At 46.0% G+C, this 26,063-nt stretch overlaps 1 protein-coding gene across 7 annotated transcripts; it reads right to left on the bottom strand.

The window, feature by feature from the left end:
* Positions 1–174: 174 nt before the first annotated feature.
* On the bottom strand, positions 175–24,891 carry cluap1 (clusterin associated protein 1). Of its 7 annotated transcripts, none has more exons than XM_068056720.1 (13): positions 24,803–24,891; positions 23,381–23,492; positions 21,527–21,611; positions 21,216–21,395; positions 20,569–20,664; positions 17,554–17,637; positions 15,170–15,303; positions 14,005–14,146; positions 13,301–13,373; positions 6,422–6,532; positions 2,193–2,248; positions 1,279–1,332; positions 175–591 (listed from the first exon to the last, which is right to left on the bottom strand). In XM_068056720.1, the coding sequence occupies exons 2-13, from the start codon at positions 23,479–23,481 to the stop codon at positions 436–438; spliced, it is 1,272 nt and encodes a 423-aa protein (XP_067912821.1). In that variant the 5' UTR covers positions 23,482–23,492; positions 24,803–24,891; the 3' UTR covers positions 175–435. The 7 variants fall into 7 exon arrangements, with proteins under 7 accessions (XP_067912821.1, XP_067912820.1, XP_067912822.1 ...); XM_068056719.1 differs by having other exon boundaries at positions 24,712–24,886; XM_068056721.1 differs by having other exon boundaries at positions 24,806–24,872.
* Positions 24,892–26,063: the final 1,172 nt, after the last annotated feature.

Genomic DNA, 26,063 nt, shown 5'->3' on the forward strand with positions numbered 1-26,063 from the left:
CCCCCCCCATTCCTAATATATATATGCACTCAATTCAGTTTCTTTGGAGTCCCCCATGAGTCCTTTTCAATTGTTTGGTGAAATACCCACTTTTCTGTTGCAATTTATTGTAACTGACCAATGATTTCACTGAAACCTCCTGTGGACTGAAGTAAAGGACCCATTTCATAGGGGTATTGTATAAAATTATTTAATTAAGATACAGTGGGTATAGATAGATATAAAATGGGTAGATATCATTTCAACAGCCTCTAGACCCTGAAACTGAATTGAGTGTCTCAATTCTTTTAACAACTGCACACATTACAGTAGTTGGCTATTCCTTGAAGGGCCCTGGGTCATTTTCACTATAATACAGCACTGAAGCAGATATGCTGGAAGAGCTGGATGAAGATCGGAGCAACAGCCAAATGCAGCCATTGTCCATGGCTGGGACTAGAAGTCATTGTCACTTTCATCAAGCTCTTGCTTGTGGATTCTGCTCGAGGTCTGTTCTGGCTGAATATCAATGCTTTCATCATCATCTTCAGCAATTTCATATTCATCCTCTTCATCCTCTTCAACATCAATCTCACTCTCATCCGAATCCTCCTAAAGAGCAAGAGAATTCAGCAACCTGTTAACCATGCAATGCCAGCACCCTCACTCACCAGTGATCACCTCATCTAATCAAAGGCTTGGATGGGTTTTCCACTGAACAGCAAGCAGTCGGCAAGGAATTACAGGCTAGCATCTAAATCAAGGATTTGGATTGTTCTGGAAGAACGGCTCAGCTAACTTGCCAGACTTCTGCATCAGCTTCCCCTTCCCCCATTGTTATAAAAGTGAGGATAACATCCCACCCAAACTGCACTACTGAGTGAATGCCAGTTAAGTGATAAACCCCCAGCCATATAATTACAGATTCTGTTCCTCCAAACTTGGATAATGGCTGAAGAGCTGTCTGAAACACCAGTGTGAACTACTGGTGGTACAGGCCTGTCTCTGGTGCTGGGGGAATGGCCTGGAGATGATGAATGAGGAACATTACAATACAAAAAATTCTAAATGCAAAGTTCACCAGAGCTCATTGGTGCTAACAGTGACAGCAGTGCTAGATACTATGATTAGATACTCTCAATGGCACTAAGGCCTTGTACCTACACTGGGAGTGACAACATAAGGAGTAATTGTACAGTGAATGCCATGTTGTGATGATAATGGACAAAGTAAAACAGCAATACAATTGGAGAATGAGCTACAGCAACAAAATGAAAGTCTCAGGATATCTGAACCAACCTTGCTCTTGCTGGAATTCTCGGCTTCCTTTGAATGAGCAGATAATGTTTGGAGCTTTATGAAAGCAATAATGGAAAGCAACAGAAAAGCAGATTTAAACTCAAAAGGAAACAGTCACAACAAAAGGCCACTAATAAAAGCAGCAAGTCTGGGACCTGGTTAGGTCATTTGTTTTCTCTCCACAGCAGTGTGTACAGTTCCTACTGATCACTAAAAGCTTTCAACAATTTCAAACATTTAACATGCTATGGTGTCCCAGCTCATAATAAACAGCCTGTTTATTATGTCTTCTGTTTGCAGTCAATAAAGGTGGAAGCAGGTGCAGTTTCAGGCAGAATTTGTTGCTGTCTTCGGAGTTGAGATCAACACTAAAACACCAACTACCAAAACGCCAGAATGAATGGGGAAGCAGTAAATGCCAGGACACAAACTATTGCTACAAAAGGAAAACTAACATGGGAGAAAGTGATCTAACAAAGAGCAAAAAAAAAAAAATTCAGCTGCAAAGGAAGAGTGTTTGGGTGATAATGAAGCCATCAGCAGTCTGAATAACTGCAGGAAGGCTGGGCCTCGGTCTGGGTCATTCAAATCTTGCCTTAATAACTCTTGGCCATACATTGAATGTGACAACATACATGCAAATACAAGTTTATATGTCTGATTGATTTCTTGGCAAAGAGCCTCCATTCTCCAGGCTCCCACCTGTCCACTTCCCTTACAGCTCTGAAGGACCTTTGGCTGTTTTCTTTTACACTGGAGGCATTACAGAGTAGCGGCAATGCAAGATGACCTTGATCAGTTCGAAAAGATCGGAGGCAGCTAGAATCCATAGTTAAAATGAACCTAACACCGAAATATGCAACCTTATTACATTGTCACTAAACACAAGGCTCTGAGCAGCTGGAGTCTCTCACCTCATCCTCAGTGTCACCTCCGTGCATTGTCCCAACCACTCGACTGCCAACTCTGCCTGTAAATATTAATTGATTTATTAAGAGTGGTATGTCTAGACATCTCATTGTTTTGTGTCTAACAAAATATTAAAATGTTGGGTGTTGAGCCTAAAGCCTGAAATTGGTGAGCACATACCAATCTATAAAGTTCACTGACCGCACAAGGATTAAACACTAAAAGTGGAAGCAGGTACAGTTTACAAAGTGGCTGTGCAAGGAGACAACAGCAAATTTAAAAGAAACTGTAATCACAAGTCTCAATCAATTTGCAACAAGGGGCATGACTGAAATGCTGCTGATTTATGGTCAATGAAATTCACTGAAGAGTAATTTCTTTTGAATTTGTCCTTGCAGCAGCTGCAGGCTCAATTGTCTTCAAGGATCAGCAAAGAACACTTTCTTGGAGAGGGTATAAGGATGGCAATCAAACTGATACTGGGGTAGGAAACATCAGAGTTCCAGTAAGAGATGAAGCAAAATGGAAATGGTTGCAGCAGAGACACGGCAGCCAGGGAGATCTCAAGGTTTTCAGCTTTCTAAAAGGGGACAGAAACTAGATCCGAATAAACAGCGAGACAAAACCACAAAGTGTAAGCAGGGTGGACAGACTCTATTATGAAGTTGGATTGTGTCAGCAAATTCAAGAGGAAACTGGACAGCCATTTGGTGACAGATATAATTGAGGGTTGGTTGTGGGAGATAAGAGTATAGCATTGCTGTTCACTAGACTGATTCCTGGGATGGTGGGATTGACCTACGAGGAGGGATTGAGCAGACTGGGCCTATATTCTCTAAAGTTTAGAAGAATGAGGGGTGATATCATTGAAATACATACAATTCTTACAGGGCTTACAGGGGAATGTGGCAGGTTAGATCCAAAATTGGATCAGTGACAGGAAACAAAGGGTAGTAGTTGACGGATGTTTTTGTGAATGGAAGGCGGTTTCCAGTGGTGTTCCACAGGGCTCAGTGTTGGGTCCTTTGCTGTTTGTGGTATATATTAATGATTTGGACTTAAATGTGGGAGGCACAATTGGGAAATTTGCTGATGACATAAAAATTGGCCGTGTAGTTGAAAGTGAAGAGGATAGCTGTAGATTCCAGAAAGATATCAATGGTTTGGTTGAGTGGGCGGAAAAGTGACAAATGGAATTCAATCCAGAGAAGTGTGAGGTAATGCATTTGGGGAGGGCAAACAAAGCAAGGGTTATTGAGAGGGGTAGAGGAAGTGAGAGACCTTGGAGTGCATGTCCACAGGTCCCTGAAGGTGGCAGGATAGGTAAATAGAGTGGTGAAGAAGGGATATGGAATGCTTTCCTTTATTGGCTGATGTATAGAATACAAAAGCAGGGATGTAATGCTGGAACTGTATAAAATGCAGGTTAGGTCACAGCTGGAGTATTGCGTACAGTTCTGGTCACCACATTACAGGAAGGACATAATTGCTCTGGAGAGAGTACAGAGGAGATTTACAAGAACGTTGCCAGGGCTTGAAAGTTGCAGCTATGAGGAAAGATTGGATTGGCTAGAAGAGCAGAACTTCTTCAAGGTAGGCATTCCTGGAAGAGAAGTGGCAGTGAATTAAACACTAAAATAAAAGCAAAATACTGCGGATGCTGGAAATCTGAAACAAAAACAAGAAATGCTGGATTCACTCAGCAGGTCTGGCAGCATCTGTGGAAAGAGAAGCAGAGTTAACGTATTGTTTGCCTTTGCTCCGTGACCTTTTGGTCAGCTATGTGGCCTGGTCCAATCTGCACCTTCTCCTTTGTTATCTCTTGCCCAACCCCCACCTCACTTGTTTATAATCTGTGACTTTTCTAATATTTGTCAGTTCCGAAGAAGGGTCACTGACCCGAAACGTTAACTCTGCTTCTCTTTCCACAGATGCTGCCAGACCTGCTGAGTGAATCCAGCATTTCTTGTTTTTGTTTTGGATTGGCTAGGGTTGTTTTTCTTAGAACACTCACTTAGTTACTTAGCTTCCGGGAACTGAGCGGACCTGCGGGGAGAATCACCGACTGAGGAGAGAATAAACACAGACACAGTCCAGGCACGCCGGAGTGTTTGGAAAAAAATCAACACTGACATCACAGGAAAGCTGCAAGGTGATTGGTTGGTGAGTAACTGCTGTTAGGGAATAACTCTAAATAGCTGGCTTAGTAACTAAGATAAGAAATGTCTACAGTTTACTTTCATATATAGCAAGTAGTGTTTTTTAGGGAGTTCTGTAGTAACGAGGACCAGGGAAGAAGGGCCCGAGAATAATCAATATTATTTGATATTAAGCATCTTCCAAATTTAAAGGGTTAAGTCATGGCAGGAGAGCTCAAAGCCGTGGTGTGCTCCTCGTGCTCTATGTGGGAAGCCGGGAATAATTCCAGTGCCCGGGACCAGCATGTGTGCAGGAAGTGTCTCCAGCTGCAGCTCCTGGAAGCCTGGGTTTCGGAGCTGGAGCGGTGGCTGAGGATACTGTGGAGCATCCACGAGGCGGAGAGTATTGTGGATAGCACGTATAGAGGTGGTCACACCGCAGGCTTAGACTCCACAGGCAGGAAGGGAATGGGTGACCACCAGGCAGAGCAAGAGGACTAGGCAGGCAGTTCAGGAATCTCCTGTGGCTATTCCCCTGCAAAACAGATATACTGCTTTTGATACGGTTGGGGGGAATGGCCTCTCAGGGGAAAGCAGCAACAGCCCAATTCATTGCACCATGGTTGGCTCTGCTGCACAGGGGAGGAGTAAAAAGTGTGGGAATGCAATAGTTATAGGGGATTCAATTGTAAGGGGAATAGATAGGAGTTTCTGTGGCCGCAAAACAGACTCCAGGATGTTATGTTGCCTCCCTGGTGCGAGGGTCAAGGATGCCTCAGAGCAGTTACAGGACATTCCGAAGGGGGAGGGTGAACAGCCAGTGGTCGTGGTACACATTGGTACAAATGACATAGGTTAAAAAAAAAAGGGTGAGGTCCTAAAAGCAGAATATAGGGAGCTAGGAAGTAAATTGAAAAGTAGGACCTCAAAGGTAGTGATCTCAGAATTACTACCAGTGCCAAGTGCTAGTCAGAGTAGAAATAGCAGGATATATCATATGAATAAATGGCTGAAGAGATGGTGTGAGGGGAGGGTTTCAGATTCCTGGGACATTGGGACCGGTTCAAACTGGACGGGTTACACCTGGGCAGGACCAGGACTGATGCCCTCGGGGGCAGTATTTGCTCGAGTGGTTGGGGAGAGTTTAAATTAAAATGGCAGGGGGATGGGGACCTTTACAAGGAGTCAGAGGAGGGGGGATCAAAGACAAGAACAAAAGACAGTAAGGGGAATAAGAAAAGTGATAGGCAGAGAAATCAAGGGCCAGAATCAAACAGGGTGGTGTGTGTCCGGAATTCACTGCCAAGAACGGTGGTGGAGGCAGAAACCCTCAACTCATTTAAAAGGTACTTGGACCTGCACCTGAGGTGCTGTAACCAGCAAGTCTACAGACCAGGTGCTGGAAGGTAGGATTAGATTGGGCAGCTTGATTTTCCGGCCAGTGCAGACACTAAGGGCTGAATGGCCTCCTTCTGTGCTGTAATTTTTCCATGGTTCTATGGCTCAACAGAGTGGATGCAAGAAGGATGTTTCCCCTGGCTGAGGGAAGGGGTAGGGGGGGGCGGTGGTATCTAGAACCAGGGGACACAATCTCAGAATAAGGGGCAGGCCATTTAGGACTGAGATGAGGATGAATTTCTTCACTCAGGTGGTGAATCTTTGGAATTCTCTACCCCAGGGAGCTGTGTAGGCTCAGTCATTGAGTATGTTCAAGACAGAGATCGATAGATTTCTAGACATTAAAGATATCGAGGGATATGGGGATAGTGCGGGAAAATGGCATTGAGCTAGAAGATCAGCCATGATCTGGTTGAATGGTGGAGCAGATTCGAGGGGCCAAATGGCCTACTCACGCTATTTCTTATGTTCCTATTTTTTAAGCACTAGTCCTGCATATTCCCATTTACTATGTACCATGAGCCACACAAAGGATCTGCTGTAGCTTCATTAACCCTCACACAGTACCTGGAATGTTACAGTGCTTTCCCATTGTCTCTATAAGGGACCTAAAGGAATGTGCTTGAAGAATTTATGCTAAGCCCATTTAGAACAGGCACCTTAATAAAGCCTCCCTAAAACAAGGAGGTACCACATACCCTGAATGGGCAGCTCCCTGGTGAGCCGTGGTTTTAATGGTCTTCTGTCTTCTAGATCACTATCCGAGCCCTCATCTTCCTGTATCTCATTGTCAGAATCATCATCTTTCCCTGTTGAAAGTAGAAGCGTTTGTTAGAATCAACATCTTGTATTTATATAGGGACTTTAATGCAGTAAATCATCCCATGGTGCCTCATAAAGGCAGTAACAAACAAGATTTGACACTGAATCACAAGGAGATATTAGGACAGGTGACCAAAAGCTTTGTCAAAGAGGCAAGTTATAAGGACCACCTTAAAGGAGGAAAGAGAAGTTTAGGAAGCTGAATTCCAGAGCTTATGGACTAGGCACTGAAGACAGGGCAACCAATGGAGGAGTGAATAAAATTGGAGGAGTACGGCTAAATTGGAAGAGTGTAGATATCTGAGAGGATTGTAGGACTGGAGGAGATTACAGAAATAGTGGCAAGGCCATGGGGGTATTTGGAAACAAAGATGAGCATTTTAAAATCAAGGCATTGCTCAACAGGGAGATAGTGTAAGTTAGCGAGCACAGGGGCGATGGGTTTACGGGACTTGGTGTAAGTTTGGACATGGGTAGCACAGATTTGGATGAGCTCAAGTTTATGGAGAGCGGAAGACGCGAGAGTAGCAAAGTCGAGAGATAACAAAGGCATGGATGAGGATTTCAGCAGCAGATGAGCTGAGACAGGGCGACTTCGGGTAATGGTTGAAATAGGTGGTCTTAGTGACGGCACAAATATATGATCGGAAGCTCAGCCTCCGACAGTTGCCAGGGAGAGGGATTGAGTTTGTGGCAGGGACCGAAGACAGTGGGTTCCATCTTCCCAATATTTAATTGGAGGAAATTTGTGCTCAAGCAGTACTGGATGTTGGACAAAAGTCCGATAATTTACAGACGGAGAAGGGTCAAGAGAGATGGTGGTGGGGTAGAGCTGGGTGTCGCCAGCATACATGTGAAAACTGACACTGTTTTCAGATCTCGCTGCAGAGGGGGCAGCACGTAGATGGAAAATAGGAGCGGGCCAAGGATACATCCTTGGGGGATACCACAGGTAACTGCAGCAGCGAGCAGAGAAGCCATTAAAGGAGATTCTCTGGCTACAACTGGATAGATAAGAATGGAACCGGGCGAGTGCAGAACTAGCTGATAGCAGTCCCAACCACCCAGATAGCGGAGGGGAGGTGCTGGAGGAGGATGGTGTGGTCAACCATGTCAAAGGCTGCAGACAGGTCAAGGAGGAAGAGGAGGGAATGTTTACCTTTGTCATAGTCACATAGAATATGATTTGTGACTTTGAGAAGAGCCGTTTTGATCCTGTGACAGGAAACCTGATTGCAGAGATTCAATTATGGAGTACTGCAAAAGATGGGCATGCTCAAGGACACTGGAGAGGAACAGGAGGGTGGAAATGGGGTGATAGATTGCAAGGAGAGAGGGGGTAAAGGATTTTTTTTGAGGGAGGGGTGATGACAGTAGTTTTGAAGGGGAGGGGAACAATAAAGCTTTTAAGTTGCTTTTATATGTCAGACTGGATCTAAAGACAGCCCAACGTCTAATTCTCCTGAATCAGGTTCCAATATTCCAATAGTTCAGTCAGCCTATGTGTGAACCACTGTGAAGGAGATTCCAATACACAGACCAGCTGTAACAGCACAGTCAGTGCACCCACGATATGATGCTCTGATGTCATCACAATGAACGATTACTCACATCCTGTGTTGCCCTTACTTTCCATATCAGTGTCCCTGGAGAAACAAGACTGGGACTGGAACTGCCCTTGGCTGAGTCCCGGGGAGGCCTGTCTGGGACTGGAACTGCCCCTCGCTGAGCCCTTGGATGGTGGCACCAGTCTGTGCTTTGTGTGTGACAGTCTTTAAAAAAAAAAGGTACCTATGGACATCTCAGTTCCAGAACTGGGACACAAGGAACTTGCATTTCTATCGTACCTTTCTCAATCTCAGGATGTCCTAAAGTGCTTCACAGAATATCACAATCACAAAATTCAGTTATGAAGATAGCCTCAACTTCTCCAATCTGTTTTCCTTGGAGGAGAAGGTTGAGAGGTGATTTGATAGAGGTATTCAAAATCAAGAGGGGTCTAGACAGAGTAGATAGAGAGAAACTGTTCCTACTCGTGAAAGGATCAAGAACGAGAGGGCACAGATTTAAAGCTTTTGGTAAGAGAAGCAAAAATGACTTGAGGAAAAACTTCACATAGCGAGTGGTTAAGGTCTGGAATGCAATGTCAGAGTGTGGTGGAGGCAGGTTCAATTGAAGCATTCAAAAGGGAATTAGACAGTTATATGAAAAAGAGGGTTATGAAGAGAAGACAGGGAATGGAATGAGGAAATTACTCTTTCAGAGAGCCAGTGCAGACACAATGGGCCGAATGGCCTCCTTCTGCACTGTAACAATTCTGCGATTCTGTGAAAGTGTCACTTCTGGGAGGGTTGCCGGATTTCAGAGCCTCCCAGACGTACTCGGGTGGGGGGTGGAGTTTTGTCTCTTACAAAATCAAAAGCTGTCGCTGTCTTTTGATCATCACTATTGTCCAGACCAATCTTGTTAACTGAATCACGGAACACCCCCATTGTCTCTCCATTCGTGGCTCTCAGAATGCAAACGTGCAACCACGTTTTCAGCTGCTCAGTTCTGATTTTTTAAACAAGTTCTTTACAATGTCCAGTAAAAAGTTTCAAGTCGTGTCCCATATGACAAAATTAATATGTTTCCATTTGACAGTTGTGATTTCCGTCACACCAGAAATGTTGGGGAACACAGGGCTTAGTGAGAGGGAGGAACTGAAAGAAATCAGGATTAGTAGAGAAACGGTGTTGGGGAAATTGATGGGATTGAAGGCCGATAAATCCCCAGGGCCTGATGCTCTGCATCCCAGAGTACTTAAGGAAGTGGCCCTAGAAATATTGGATACATTGGTGGTCATCTTCCAAGATTCTATAGACTCTGGAACAGTTCCTACAGATTGGAGGATAGCTAATGTAACCCCACTATTTAAAAAGGAAGGTAGAGAGAAAGCAGGGAATTATAGACCAGTCAGCCTGACGTCAGTAGTGGGGAAAATTCTAGAGTCCATTATCAAAGATTTTATAGCAGAGCACTTGGAGAACAGTGGTAGAATCGGACAGAGTCAGCATGGATTTACGAAAGGGAAATCATGCTTGACAAATCGACGAGAATTCTTCGAGGATGTAACTAATAGAGTTGATGAGGGGGAGCCAGTGGATGTGGTTTATTTGGACTTTCAGAAGGCTTTCGGCAAAGTCCCACATAAGAGATTAGCGTGTAAAATTAAAGCGCATGGGATTGGGGGTAGTGTATTGCGATGGATAGAAAATTGGTTGGCGGACAGGAAACAAAGAGTAGGGATAAATGGGTCTTTTTCCGAATGGCAGGCAGTGACTAGTGGGGTACCGCAGGGATCGGTGCTAGGACCCCAGCTATTCACAATATATATTAATGATTTAGATGAGGGAACTAAATGTAATATTTCCAAATTTGCAGATGACACAAAACTGGGTGGGAGGGTGAGTTGTGAGGAGGATGCAGAGAGACTTCAGGGTGATTTGGACAAGTTGAGTGAGTGGGCTAATGCATGGCAGATGCAGTATAATGTGGATAAATGTGAGGTTATCCACTTTGGTAGCAAAAACAAGAAGGTAGATGATTATCTGAACGACTACAAACTGACAGAGGGGAATATGCAACAAGACCTGGGTGTTCTCGTACACCAGTCGCTGAAGGTAAGCATGCAGGTGCAACTGGCGGTGAAAAAGGCAAATGGAATGTTGGCCTTCATAGCGAGGATTCGAATACAGGAGCAGGGATGTCTTGCTGCAATTATACAGGGCCTTGGTGAGGCCACACCTGGAATATTGTGTGCAATTTTGGTCTCCTTCTCTGAGGAAGGATGTTCTTGCTATAGAGGGAGTGCAGCGAAGGCTTACCAGACTGATTCCTGGGATGGCGGGACTGACGTATGAAGAGAGATTGAGTCGGTTAGGATTATATCTGCTGGAGTTCAGAAGAGTGAGAGGGGTCTCATTAGAAACCTATAAAATTCTAACAGGACTTGACAGGGTAGATGCAGGAAGGATGTTCCCAATAGTGGGGGAGTCCAGAACCAGGGGTCACAGTCTAAGGATACGGGGTAAACCTTTCAGGACTGAGATGAGGAGAAATTTCTTCACCCAGAGTGTGGTGAGCCTGTGGAATTTGCTACCACAGAAAGCAGTTGAGGCCAAAACATTGTATGTTTTCAAGAAGGAGTTAGATATAGCTCTTGGGTCTAAAGGGATCAAAGGGTATGGGGGGAAAAGTGGCAACAGGCTACTGAGTTGGATAATCAGCCATGATCTTAATGAATAGCAGAGCAGGCTCGAAGGACCAAATGGCCTACTCCTGCTCCTATTTTCTATGTTTCACACCTCCGCCCCTCGCCAAATGAAATGCAATACTGGGAGCATTCATTATAAGTTAAGAGGAAGAGAAAATACAGGAAAACACTCATGCATTTCTCTCATTCATTCTAATTCACACAGAAATCTTAAAATTGTTTCAGCCTGTCTCTTCCTTAGTAGCAGTGCTGCTTCAAACTGCCCCTTTTCCCTTGAGTGGGTCTAAGATGGTTATGTGTTGCCCAAGGGGTTTAAGGTTTCTTTATTATCAGCCTGCAATAATCTGGGAATGGGCATCCCAATAAATGTGTTTTTTTGGGAGGTTTGAGGTTTACATATTTCCATAATTGTCTAGGTTGCTTTTGTTCCAGTTGGGGTCAGCGGGGGGATTGTTGGATTTAATCAGCTCTGGTTTGGAGCTCTGATCATGGGCGTCGGCAGTGGGTGGATCCACTCTGACCTCACTTTCAGTGCTCTGGTGAGTTATTCCAAGTGCTACTCACTTCGGGCTACTATTGGTTCCCTTTTCTCCTGACTCTGGGGGTGGATTCTTTATTAATCTTCCCTTTGTCCTCTGGGACACTCCTGCTTACAGGTATTTGTCCAAATTCCACTGCACTGCCCTGTGGCACTTCAACTAGGTGAAGCATCACCCTCACTGTTTCTCTGCCCTCCTGAGGATTTTCTTTGTCCCTTCAGGTTTCTGCAAATGCTCTTAGCAGCCCTGGTGGGGTGCTTCTGTTGTCTGTATTTACATAGGAGGATGTGGGATCTAATCTTACCAACATTTCGGGGTTGGCTGACCGGACAGTAGGGGTTTTCGTTTGGGAATCCTCCCAGACCTCCTTTAACCTGTGTCCTACTTGTCCCCTTCCTCTCGAACTCTCTGCCAGACCTGTGCCTGTCTGTCCCATTTTGTTCTCAGCAGGGGTCCTTCACAATTCACCAGTCCTTTGCTGGAGGGTTTCCCAAAAACCAGTACAGGGTTTAGGGGTGCAGATTTCACTGCAGGTTGGGGCTTCCCCTCAACCTGGTACATGTGACAATTCCTACAGAACTCCACATCTTTGTGGAGTTTTGTCCAGTCAAACTGCTGCCTATGCAGCCTTTGGTTTTTCGTATAGCGACATGTACAGCCATTGTAATCTCATGGAGAGGAGAGAGAGAGAGAGAAAGAGAGGGGGTGGGGGGGGGGGAGAGAGGGGGTGGGGGGGGGGGGGGGAGAGAGAGAGGGGGGGGAGTGAGAGAGAGAGGGGGGGAGTGAGAGAGAGAGGGGGGGGAGTGAAAGAGAGAGGGGGGGGAGTGAGAGAGAGGGGGGGGGAGTGAGAGAGAGGGGGGGGGAGTGAGAGAGAGGGGGGGGGGGAGTGAGAGAGAGGGGGGGGGGAGTGAGAGAGAGGGGGGGGGAGTGAGAGAGAGGGGGGGGGGAGTGAGAGAGAGGGGGGGGGGAGTGAGAGAGAGGGGGGGGGGAGTGAGAGAGAGGGGGGGGGGGAGTGAGAGAGAGGGGGGGGGGAGTGAGAGAGAGGGGGGGGGGGAGTGAGAGAGAGGGGGGGGGGGAGTGAGAGAGAGGGGGGGGGGAGTGAGAGAGAGGGGGGGGGGAGTGAGAGAGAGGGGGGGGGGAGTGAGAGAGAGGGGGGGGGGAGTGAGAGAGAGGGGGGGGGGAGTGAGAGAGAAAGGGGGGGAGTGAGAGAGAAAGGGGGGGAGTGAGAGAGAGGGGGGGGGAGTGAGAGAGAGGGGGGGGGAGTGAGAGAGAGGGGGGGGGAGTGAGAGAGAGGGGGGGGGAGTGAGAGAGAGGGGGGGGGAGTGAGAGAGAGGGGGGGGGAGTGAGAGAGAGGGGGGGGGGAGTGAGAGAGAGGGGGGGGGAGTGAGAGAGAGGGGGGGGGAGTGAGAGAGAGGGGGGGGGAGTGAGAGAGAGGGGGGGGGAGTGAGAGAGAGGGGGGGGAGTGAGAGAGAGGGGGGGGGAGTGAGAGAGAGGGGGGGGGAGTGAGAGAGAGGGGGGGGGAGTGAGAGAGAGGGGGGGGAGTGAGAGAGAGAGGGGGGGGAGTGAGAGAGAGAGGGGGGGGGAGTGAGAGAGAGAGGGGGGGGGAGTGAGAGAGAGAGGGGGGGGGAGTGAGAGAGAGAGAGAGAGGGGGGGGAGTGAGAGAGAGAGGGGGGGGAGAGAGAGAGAGAGGGGGGGGGAGAGAGAGAGAGAGAGGGGGGGGAGAGAGAGAGAGAGGGAGGGAGGGAGGGAGGGAGGGAGAGAGAGAGAGAGAGAGAAAGCTCTGTTGCAACCTGTGGAGAAGTGGAACTAGAACAAACAGTGCACTCCTTCCGCCTCGGCCGTGACACAACACGCAGGTTGCCTCTTCCAACAGCCAGTTACTGCTGGATGTTCTGTCTGAGCAGAAACGTTATCAGTTGAAACTATGAACAACAGAAAAACACGGCAGAGTTTCACTTTACCTGAACTTTTCATCATCCTCTGTTCCTCCTCCTTCAGTTTATTCTGCATCAGACGCAGTGTGTTTTCAGTTTCCTTGGAAATGGAATGCCCAAGTATCAATTACAACTGTACGGTCACTCGATAAAGAACCAAAGATTGAACAATTATTATAACCAAGAATTCAGTTTTGAAATGGCAGGATAAATTTCTGAATTAAAAGGATATCTATTGATTAAAGGTGAATGGCAAAAGAACCAGAGGTGACATGAGGAAAAACCTTTTTTTATACAGTGAGTGGTTAGGAACTGGAATGCACTGCCTGACAGTGTGGTAGAGGCAGATTCAGTCATGGCTTTCAAAAGGGAATTGGATAATTATAAGAGAAAATATTTGCAGGGCTGCAGGGAAAAGGTGGAGGAGTGGGACTAGCTGAGTTGCTCTGACAGAGAGCTGGCACAGACACAACAGGCTGAATGGCCTCCTTCTGTGCTGTAACCACTGTGTGACGAGGGATTAAGCAACCAGGGTGATCAAACACACCAGCGAGTCTGACAGAAACTGAGCCCTTCAAGGACAATGCTGAACCTTACATTATCCAGAAACTTTTCTTAAGCACTTGTGATTTTTGTGATGGAGTGATGGCAAGAATTAACCTTTTTGTCACCTTGAAGAATCCCCAGTTATAAAGTCAGACTCGACTTTGTATTTCCACTTCATCACTTACCTCAAACCTTTCCTGTTCCATCCTGTGCAGGTCTTCAAGCTGCTGCTCCAGATAGCACAAGTTACGGAACTTTTCCACATAGGTCTCGTACTGTTTCTGGAGCTCCTCCTCAATCTTCTCATATTCGTCCATGAAAGCCGGCCTGAGGTTACAACAAAGAGACTTGACATTCAAAAACACAAATCAGATTGTTCAAATTGCCAGTCACCTCTGATCATCTCACTGCCCTGTGGTAAATGGCAGACCAGACTGTCAGATCCAATTGGATGGTATTTTTGTTGGTTTGCAATTCCTCATGTAGTTTAGTGTGATAGCAAATCTTCAATGGTAGCTGATTAAAATTATCAACTTTGCCAATTATTTAAGATCACTGAAAAATCAGAACCATTCCATAGTTTGCCCCAATCAGGCCTTAAAACACCAGCCCACCAGTCAATGCAACTGAAGGCTATTTTTCCACATCTATTCGAACATGTCACTTAAAGTGAGCGACTTCAATTTAAAATGAATGGGTCACCATCAATGTTACAATTGGAAAACCAAGGCTAGTGTGTCTCCCATATTGAGGCACTATACACTAATACTGGTGTGTTTTATCCACACTAGTGTGCACAATGAATTGCTGTATGTCAGATTTTATTAGTGTCTGTCTCTGACTAACACATTGTACAGGGAAGGAATCGTTAACATGGAGCAAACAATTTCTCAGTTCTGATCTGCACAAGTCATAGTCTACATTGAACTGAGAAATTGGTACTCAGCATACCTACAGAATCAAACTTCAATCCCATCACTACTGTGGCGTCAAGTGTGTCATAGGGGGAATAATTCACACTGACCTACATGATGGGCTGCATCACTTGGGCTGGGCTAGCAGTGATGCTGGGCCCAAGTGAAAGATTAATGGAGAATGATTTTGATTAACACCTCAAAACCCCACCCAGTTTAATATAATTAATCAGTGCACATGCTTCAACCACTCTTCTGGACTCGCTTTGGTTCCTGGCTGTGAAAATGTTGTTTATGCAGCATGCGCAGGGACAACAGACAGGGAGTGTCCTGCCATTCACTGGCAAGGCAGCCAATTCAGTCAGGCAAAAACCTTCATAATAGCACCACCACCCAACCCGCCCACCACCACCACCCCACTGTTTTAGAGTCTGACCTGACGCTCTGCAAGGTCTGCAGTCGCTTCTTACTCCTCTCCAGCTCCATCTTCTTCTTCTCGATCTTAGCCTCCAGGTTTGCTTCATCAGAGGCAACATTGTTCAGCATATCCTTGGTCTTTTGCACATGCTCCTGGAACAGAAACAGCAGCAGAATATTGTGCATCTTCCATCAGGGGAACATTGCCCCAAGTAACCACTCCACTGCCCAAAATTACTGGCACAAAATATCCCAGAGTTAAATTTTGCAATTGCCGCCAGGAGGGAAGAGGACAAAATTCAGGGTGCAGGAATTGCCTGCCAATTGGAAGCCATCTGCCATTGAAAGCTCAATGCAGCCTTTACTCAATATCCCAATACAAAAACACATAAAAAGACTTGCATTAATATAATGCTTATCATAACCACCGGACGTCTCAAAACGCTTTATGGCCAGCATGGTTTTGTGAAGGGGAGGTCGTGTCTTACTAATTCGATTGAGTTTTTTGAGGAAGTGACGAAGATGATTGATGAAGGAAGGGCAGTGGATGTTATCTATATGGACTTTAGTAAAGCCTTTGACAAGGTCCCTCATGGCAGACTGATACAAAAGGTGAAGTCACACGGGATCAGAGGTGAGCTGGCAAGATGGATACAGAACTGGCTCTGTCATAGAAGACAGAGGGTAGCAGTGGATGGGTGTTTTTCTGAATGGAGGAATGTGACTAGTGGTGTTCCGCAGGGATCAGTGCTGGGACCTTTGCTGTTTGTAGTATATATAAATGATTTGGAGGAAAATGTAGCTGGTCTGATTAGTAAGTTTGCGGATGACGCAAAGGTTGGAGACTTGGGCGGAGAAATGGCAGATGGAGTTTAATCCGGACAAATGTGAGGTAATGCATTTTGGAAGGTCTAATGCAGGTGGGAGGTATACAGTAAATGGCAGAACCCTTAGGAGTATTGACAGGCAGAGAGATCTGGGCGTACAGGTCCACAGGTCACTGAAAGTGACAACGCAGGTGGATAAGGTAGTCAAGAAGGCATACGGCATGCTTGCCTTCATCGGTCGGGGCATAGAGTATAAAAATTGGCAAGCCATGTTACAGCTGTACAGAACCTTAGTTAGGCCACACTTAGAATATTGTGTGCAATTCTGGTCGCCACACTACCAGAAGGACGTGGAGGCTTTGGAGAGGGTACAGAGGAGGTTTACCAGGATATTGCCTGGTCTGGAGGGCATTAGCTATGAGGAGAGGTTGGAAAAACTCGGATTGTTTTCACTGGAACGACGGAGGTGGAGGAGCGACATGATAGAGGTTTACAAAGTTATGAGCGGCATGGACAGAGTGGATAGTCAGAAGCTTTTTCCCAGGGTGGAAGAGTCAGTTACTAGGGGACATAGGTTTAAGGTGTGAGGGGCAAAGTTTAGAGGGGATGTGCGAGGCAAGTTTTTAAACACAGAGGGTGGCGAGTGCCTGGAACTTGCTGCTAGGGGAGGTGGTGGAAGCAGATATGATAGCGACGTTTAAGAGACATCTTGACAAATATATGAATAGGAAGGGAATAGAGAGATATGGGCCCCGGAAGTGCAGAAGGTGTTAGTTTAGGCAGGCATCAAGATCGGCGCAGGCTTGGAGGGCCGAATGGCCTGTTCCTGTGCTGTACTGTTCTTTTGTTCAATGAAGTCCTTTTGAAGCGTAGTCACTTGTAATGTAGGGAATGTGGCAACAGATTTGGGCACAGCAAGATCCAACAAACAGCAATCTGATAATGATCAGATAATCTGTTGGTTTAGGGATAGATATTGGCCAGGACACTGGGGAGAACTCCCCTGCTCTTTTCGAAATAATGCCATGGGAGGGCAGAAGGACCTCAGTTTAATGACTCATCCAGAAGACAGCACCTCTGACACTGCAGCATTCTCTCAGTACTGCAGTGGTGTGTCAGCCTGGATGTTTATGCCCAAGCCCTGCTGTAGGACTTATTCAAAACAAAGCAAGATCAACATTGGATATTTCTGAAATTTGTTTCTTCAACTAAAAAGGAAAGTGTTCCTATCACCCAAAGTACAGCAGATCTGTGTAGGAAAACCAAGTGCTTCTGATCCCCTCTCCCACCCTGTAAATTGCAATGTACCATTCCCTGGGAACTGTAATTTGGCAAGGTGGAAAAGAGAAATATTTTGAAGGCAGCCAGTAGAAATTATCAAAATTAGCCACTGGTAGCAATGAATACTTGGGTCAATGATTAATTTCTGAAACATGGAACTTTCCCTGTGTTTTCAATCCTCATGGACTTTTCCCACCCCATTCAGTCCAGATGAAAACAACCAGTAAATGTCCAAATTAAGTCTCTAAGGTTTCTCCTGACTCTTTGCTTGCTTTGAAAAGATAAAGTCACTCACTATAATTTCTTTAATTCCAGCTCTTAATGCCTTCTCGGTCTCATTGATTTCCAAAGGCCTGGCTATCGCTGCTGTTCTCATCTCCTGTAAGACAGACAGAATAACTCAGTACAAACTATATAAAACACACAGAAACTAAAGACAAGTAAAGAACAGCTGGTCTATCGGGCAGTCCATGCTGTCACCACCTGACCATGCAAACCCCCAACACACAATCTCCAGAGAGAGGGGACGAGGAACCTTACGCCAATTTAGGAAAAAAAAAACTCTGGGAATTCCTCTTCAACTCCTGGCAGGGCGGCACAGTGGTTAGCACCGCAGCCTCACAGCTCCAGGGACCCGGGTTCGATTCCGGGTACTGCCTGTGTGGAGTTTGCAAGTTCTCCCTGTGTCTGCGTGGGTTTTCTCCGGGTGCTCCGGTTTCCTCCCACAAGCCAAAAGACTTGCAGGTTGATAGGTAAATTGGCCATTATAAATTGTCACTAGTATAGGTAGGTGGTAGGGAAATATAGGGACAGGTGGGGATGTTTGTTGGGAATATGGGATTAGTGTAGGATTAGTATAAAATGGGTGGTTGATGTTCGGCACAGACTCGGTGGGCCGAAGGGCCTGTTTCAGTGCTGTATCTCTAATCTAATCTAATCATCTCTATACACAGTGCCAGAGACCCAGTGCCCAATACCCACCTATCTCTATATAGTTTCAGAGACCCAGTGCCCAATACCCACCTATCTCTATACACAGTACCAGAGACCCAGCTCCAAAACCCACCTATCTCTATACACAGTACCAGAGACCCAGTGCCCAATACCCACCTATCTCTATATAGTTTCAGAGACCCAGTGCCCAATACCCACCTATCTCTATACACAGTACCAAAGACCCAGCTCCAAAACCCACCTATCTCTATACACAGTGCCAGAGACCCAGTGCCCAATACCCACCTATCTCTATATAGTTTCAGAGACCCAGTGCCCAATACCCACCTATCTCTATACACAGTACCAGAGACCCAGCTCCAAAACCCACCTATCTCTATATACAGTTTCAGAGACCCAGTGCCCAATAGCCACCTATCGCTATATACAGTAACCTTGAGATACAGCCCCCAATACCCACCTGCCTTCTACATAAGGTTGTGTTGATCACACTCATGAACTCAACCAGTTCCCTCTGGAATAATTGCAGAGAATCTGCTTTCACTATGTAAGGCAGCAACTTGCTCCCAAGCTTGGTTGACTCTTTGCAAAAAGTAATTCCTACTGATATCTAAGCTCGTTCTGTGCTTCTGCACCTTATACTCATGTCCCCTGGTCCTGTCTAAGAGTGAAGGAGTCCAAAGGCAATTGGAAGCATCCCTGGAAAGAGTAAGGGTTAAGCAATATGGTAAAGCAGTAATAAAAACAAGAAATGCTGGAACCACTCAGCAGGTCTGGCAGCATCTGTGGAAAGAGAAGCAGAGTTAACGTTTCAAGTCGGTGACCCTTCTTCGGAACTGACAAATATCAAAAATGTCACAGGTTATAAGCAAGTGAGGTGAGGGTGGGGCAAGAGATAACAAAGGAGAAGGTGCAGATTGGACAAGGCCACATAGCTGACCAAAAGGTCATGGAGCAAAGGCAAAAGAGACAAACGAAAATCCCGGAGAGAAGAGTTTTGGTCAGCTATGTGGCCTTGTCCAATCTGCACCTTCTCCTTTGTTATCTCTTGCCCCACCCTCACCTCACTTGCTTATAACCTGTGACTTTTTTAATATTTGTCAGTTCCGAAGAAGGGTCACTGACCCGAAACGTTAACTCTGCTTCTCTTTTCCCAGATGCTGCCAGACCTGCTGAGTGGTTCCAGCATTTCTTGTTTTTATTTCAGATTTCCAGCATCCGCAGTATTTTGCTTCTATTTTATGGTAAAGCAGTAGGGTTAGGGTTGACTGATGGAAGAAGGGAGGGGCTTCTCTGGGGTAGTTGCTGCTCTGAAACATTCTGATTTTCCAACTGCAAAGAAGCAACAATATGGCTTCATTCCACAGAAACCTCAGGAACAATTTTTACAGATGAGCAAGGGATCTAAAACTTATCAGCTTAATGGTCTCTGCAGTCACAACCATTGATGATGCCTTACCTTTACTGTTACATCCCACTTACTACAGTAAGGTAGGGAATTATCAGCGCAAAAACAAAAACTCTATGTTTATTACATGCTTAGAGTTAAAGCTAAAAAATAACTTGCTTGACAGTAATGTTCCTTTTGATACACCTGCACTCCAGCGGGATCATATTTGGAATAAACGATCGTGTTGTCCCAGCTAAATGAAGCCCTGTAACACTATAGTTGTAGTTATTCTGCACTGGGACCTGTTGATACTGGGTCTGCCTGGTTACCAGCTTCAGCAAATCCACATGTTTAATTCCGAAATGCTACTGGCTCGGTCAGACCTGCTCTACTAGCACACACCTCAGCTCAGTATAAAAGGAACTAAGAGGACACTCCATTGATGTATTGAAGGGGAATCTGGACAAGTGCATGAGAGACAGCAGAATAGAAGCATGTCAATAGGGTGAGTAAAAGAGTGGAGGAGGCTCCTGTGGAGCATTAGACCAGTTAGCTCAATGGCCTATTTCCGTGCTGTAATTTCTATGCAATTCTCTGAAGCCAGACAGTTAGCATCGAGTTGAAACGTTAACTCTGTTTCGCTCCCCACAAATGCTGCATGACCTGCTGAATGTTTCCAACATTTTCTGTTTATATTTCAGATTTCCAGCATCGGCAGTATTTTGCTTTAGTTTTGAATTGCTGATGCATCATTGATCTGATATTCAAAGTTCAGAAGCAAGTCCTCTAAACCACAGCCACACAAAACTGCAGCAAGGTTTTTGACTCTGTACAAGGTCGAAAGCAGTGTTTTGTTGAACTGGTGCTGTGCAATCATAATGAACACAGTAAAATGATTCACATTTCAATCTGGGACATTGTTATCTTCCTGTTGTCAGTTATTTGATCAGGATTCTTCTGACTCACCCTCAGATCTACTTCTTTTCCTAGTAAATCAAACACTGTTGCTCCTTTGGAGGTAATCACAGAGGCTAATTGTCTTGCAGTTTTCAAATCTGAAATCTGTAATGAGTGAGAAGATGCAAAATATTGAATCTGCAATACATCTCTTATAAAAACATTGTTTACAGGGTAAAAGCCTAGCCTCTAGGTTAGCAGTGAAATCCCCCATCTGTGCAATGTTAGGGTGCATTGATATATTTATAGTGACCATAAATCCAGAGCAAATCGCTCAGGTTTGCTACAGGTGTAGAGCCCATGTTTACCGTGGGTTTGGGTTTAAAACCACGCACTGCTGGACGCCAGAGGAGAAGTTTCACTTTTCAATTCCCAGTATGGTGGAGTGTCAGATCATTAATTTGACCTTGTGGCAACGCTTCACCTTAACAGTAAAGCCAGTGTGTTAAAATATATCCTTTCAGTCAAAATACAGTTCAAATTCAGCAAGGTCTCACCAGAAAGGATGAGTTGGAGAAAGGGCTAGAAAACTATAGCCTTAATCCTGAGGGGTCTTCCTGTCTAGCGAAGATCTGCCTCAGTAGCTCACTGTTGGCCACACTGTGAAACTCCCTGCTAATCCTTTCCTAAACGAGGAATCCTTTTACACTGCTCACCTTTGACCCCAAGTCGAATTTGAATTTGGAACTATCTTCTTCAGTATTCTCACTTCTGTCCATTCGCTTTGTCTTCATGGCATTGTAGAGAACAGCAGTAATCTTCAGCAGCTCTTTCACCGAGTAACCATCAGCCTGGTACAGCTTCTTGGTGTTGAGTTTAATGTGAGCTTTTGTAGCCTGCAATACAGCCAAGTAAAATATGCACAAAACTTACTGAAGCCCTCAGTGAAACTCCTATCTCATCCCCGGGTTCATGCTGTCCTAATGTTTCCATATACGGGGCAGAGGAAGAGCTATTTGATACTTACCATGAACTGAGCTACAGCCTTGATGAAGAAAACTCGGTCCTGTTCTGTATCCACATCTGTTGGGATATCTGTCTGGGGCTCATATCTGGTGACAAAACCCAAGCAACATTAGTTACTTTCTCCATGGACCTCTTTTCCCAATCTCTCTCACTTCTAACTGGACTCAGACTTAAGGGTGTCCCAAAGGCACACTTAAACAGTCACTTTTCCTCACCAAGGAGGGTCATGGTAAACCACGACAATCACTATAAATGTGGTGGAGCAGAACCAAAACCTTATGCCTTCCAGTGAGAATAAACAGCTCACCTCAAACCTCAGCAGACTGGTAATCAGAATTATTGTATACACTCGTAAAAATCAAATTTTTGGGTCTAACATTTTTTGGGGGGGGGGGGGAGTCACTTTTACACAAGTCATATTTTCAAAATTGTATTAACAAAATAGCCATCATGAAGACATAGATAATTAGTGTAAACTCACTTATTTAAACAAAAGTCATATACAATTTTTATTACAGTAAATGTCCCGTCAGACATACAAGTACAACAATGAATCTAAAGTCATCTCATGGCCAGTTGTCTTAGCTAGTAGTTATTTCTCCAATTTTGTTCACCATTTGAGTTACCAGCATTTCAAATTTAAAGGGTGTTTCATCCATGTTGCCTATGCAAGCCAAACTGTAGCTGTCTTCTCTCGATGTCTTCAGTGTAGAAATCAGTGGAATTCAGTGATTTTGTTGTCAAGTTCAGCGGGTGGACACTATGAAATCTCAAGTCTTTGGCAAAATGCAAAATCGTATCTGTGCATGAACCTGATACACCATCCAGCACACTAGCCTTGAAATCTGCTATGCTTTCTCTGCTTCTTTCAGGGCGTAGAGTTGAATAAGTGCGTGGGAAACTATGCATCTACTCTGGCAACATTCACTGACCCATTCTGCAACTTTATTATCTAATTGCGGCCACTTGCTAGACTTTCCCTGTTGGCACGATTATTCTTTGGCATCTTCCACTGCGCGGAAAGCTTTCTCCAATCTCTGACATTTTTCTTTGATACTTTGAATTCTCTTGCTGCCACACAATTATTCACCTTCTCTGCACATGCAGCAACCTTTAGTTTAAACTGCGCTCAGTATTTGTTGTTCTGCCTTGGTGCCACATTGAAAAAATGTGGGGTGCTAGCTGAATGTTCAGGTATTTATACTAGTGCATGATTAGAATGTTGTCTCTACACTCTGAACGTTAAAATGTATTTTTCATATATCTCATGTAAAAGTCCAAGATTTTTTGGCCTAAAGACATGGGTGGACTTTTACACAAGTATATATGGTATCTGCTCTGCCTTTTTTAAAGCTGACCACACAATCCCCTCCTGCCCTGAAGGTGCTAACCCTTGTCTGGGGTCTGGTAATTAACTAACTGCCCAATGCATCGCGACAGTGTGCAGCAGTAAGAAAGACTGTCTCAGGATATCCCAAAGTGCTTCACAGTAACTGAAATATTTTTAATGCCCAGTCACAATGCTGTTTTGCAGACAAATGCTGCAGCCACTTTGGATTCAAAGGTTCCTAAATGATCAAACAAGATGACCAGATAATGCGTTTTGATGGTGCTGGGTGAGAGATAAATAGTGATACCTCCAATAAGGGAGCACTCGCTGCACTGGAAAACTAACCTGGATTATGGGTTCAGATACCAGAGTGGATTTGACCCCAGAACCTTCAAACTTAATGCCACAACTGATGGTGCATTGAGCAACTGAGGTATTCAGAGCACCTTTTAAAAGAAAGTTTGGCTGTCCTTTGACTTAACCATGACGTGTTTTATAGCTTTGTACATTTGTTAAGTCACAAACCTCTTGACAAGCCAAATGAGAATCTCTGCTACCAAAGGGAAATTTGGAGCCCGGAAGTTTTCCATGGAGATTAGACGAGGGTATCCCAGAGCTCTCATCATCTCGGTGAAGTCTGAGGGGAAAGATAACAGATAATCAAAGCTTACACAAAAATAGACCAATTATCAGCTTGGGGCAGGTACTCCAAAAACATCTCTCTGTCGCCGGTGAGCCTATTTATAGAACTTGCCCAATATTGCACTTCTCATGAGGACACTCAAAGCATGCAACGTCAAACCAGAGGTATGGTTGGTGGGTTCGAAATACATTTTGAGGCTGGAACAGCGCCATGTCCAAGAAAATACTGGTAATTAAGAGCATCAACACTTAACCTAGAATTAACAGCAAATTATTGTGCCCAAGGATACCTGACCCTGCCTCAAATCATCCAGTATTCTGGAAAACAGATAAAGGTGAGAGAATGGTGTAGGGAAGTGTGTGTGCACTGTACTGGAGTTAATTCAAAGTAAACCTTAATCTCATTACTGACCAGAGACATCAGCCCTGGGCAAGTGGTACAAGAGAAAGTGTGTGATTAAAGATAAGCACTGTCTCTTTCACTATGTCTATCCAGAAGTTTAAATAATGAAGACTGTTTCTAGATATCAATTTTGTTCACAAATGTAAAATGAATCTGTCACTTTTATTAAAGATTGAAACCCCTCCCCGGGGTAAATACAGATCCTACCGACCCCGAACCCTTGTAAACCCGCCGCTGCGTCTGCCTCACAGCCCAGACCTTCGGTATTAAACAGACTCTTACTCCTCAGGTCCCTGAACGACATGTCGCCGGAATCTGCAACCTCCTCTCTGTAAAGATGAGCCCCGGTCTCACAGGCCTCGCCCTCCTTTCCTCACCCTATATCCTACTCACCGAGCACAAAACAGGCGATAACCCACGTACCCAATACCGCCAGTCCGCGGCCCCCAGCTCCCGGCCCAGTCCCCGGCCCCCAGCTCCCGGCCCAGTCCCCGGCCCCCAGCTCCCGGCCCAGTCCCCGGTCCCCACCTCCCGGCCCAGTCCCCACCTCCCGGCCCGGCCCCCAGCTCCCGGCCCGGTCCGCGGTCCCCACCTCCCGGCCCAGTCCCCGGTCCCCAGCTCCCGGCCCGGTCCCCGGTCCCCGGCCCGGTCCCCACCTCCCGGCCCAGACCCCGGTCCCCACCTCCCGGCCCAGTCCCCGGCCCCCAGCACCCGGCCCGGTCCGCGGCCCCCAGCACCCGGCCCAGTCCCCGGCCCCCAGCACCCGGCCCGGTTCCCGGCCTAGTCCCAAGTCCAGTCCCCCAAGGGTCACCCGGTCGCTCTGCCCCGAGTCAGTCCGTGTTTGTCCCTCCAGACCCGGCCTCGCTCTATGTTGCTGCCCGTGGATGCTTTCTCTCTCTAACCACCCCCGCAGGCAGCTCCACGTTAGGCCTCGTTTCCATGGATATTCCGAGGCCGTTTCGTCCGAACAGCATTCTGGGAAGGACTCTCCATTCCGTGTGGCGTCACCACGGCACATGACGTCACTGCGTAGCATGATGTCACACCATAAGGAGGCCATTCGTCCCCTCCATCCTGTTCTGTAAGATGATGTGTTATCATCCTGAGCTCCACTTTCCCCATATCCCTGAATTCACTGTATCTAAAACTCTAACCACCTCTATTTCATACTCAACAACTGAGCAACCACCGCTCCCTGCAATGGAAAATTCCAAAGATTCATAAGTGCTCAGTCCCGGATGACCGACCCTTTAGTCTGAGACCCTGTGTTCTAGATTCCCCAGCCAGGGGAAACATTTCTCAGCATCTACCTTGCAACCCCCTCAAGTATTTTAGAACGTTCAATTATATCACCTCTCCGTCTTCTAAACTCCAGGGAATATAGGCCTAGTCTACTCAATCTCCCCTCATCCCAGCAACCAGTCGAGTGAAACCTCATTAAAGTCCTTCCCTCGCTAAGGCCATACTGTGATGTCACTGATTCTAAAAAACAAAATGCAGCTTTGTGATGTCATGTCCTCAAAGGCTCCTCAGATAAGTTGACTTTACTCCTTCTCCTGAACATGTCATAGCAATTCCATTGTGCATGTTTAATCTGTTTATTGTCTTCAACTGGCAGCCATTTGCTCCTAGCCTGATACAGATTTGGGATGGATCATTTTCTAAAGGATTTACTCGGGATCAGCTTGAAACTTAAGCCTCAATACTGCCTGCCCTACCCTCTGAACAAAGAGTGTTTCGAAAATGAGGCCAAAGCCCAGGAATGGTTGGTACTTCATTGGGTTTCTCGGAATTGTGCCTTTGGCCTTGTGTCTCCATTTCCTAATGGGAAGACTGAAAGCAGTGGGGGTATGGTGCATATTACCACCACCCTTCACCCCCTCTCTCCACACTAAGGTACTGACGTCCCCCAACATACTGATGACCCTTAATGTACTGATGTTCCACCCCTCACGATATACTGCTCTCCCGCAAAAGTACTGATGATTTTCTTTCTTTTTCATTCCTGGGAAGTGAGCATTGCTGACAAGGCCAGCATTTGTTGCCTACTCCTAATTTCCCTTCAGAGGATGGTGGTGAGCTGCCTTCTTGAACCACTGCAGTCCATGTGGGGTAGGTTCACCCACAGTCCTGCTAGGGAGCAAGTTCCAGGATTTTCAACCA

Source organism: Heterodontus francisci, chromosome 24, assembly GCF_036365525.1.
Source record: "Heterodontus francisci isolate sHetFra1 chromosome 24, sHetFra1.hap1, whole genome shotgun sequence".
Lineage (NCBI taxonomy): Eukaryota > Metazoa > Chordata > Chondrichthyes > Heterodontiformes > Heterodontidae > Heterodontus > Heterodontus francisci.

Bases quoted from the DNA above. Each gene is read 5' to 3' on its own strand.
- cluap1 (XM_068056715.1), bottom strand. From the start codon at position 24,204: ATGTCGTTCAGGGACCTGAGGAGTAAGAGTCTGTTTAATACCGAAG. The intron at 15,304-17,553 runs GTGAGTGACTTT...TTTCTGTTCCAG, and splicing joins CTGGAATTAAAGAAATTATA to GAGCATGTGCAAAAGACCAA. The intron at 6,533-13,300 runs GTAAAGTGAAAC...TACTTTCAACAG, and splicing joins GAGGATGATGAAAAGTTCAG to GGAAAGATGATGATTCTGAC.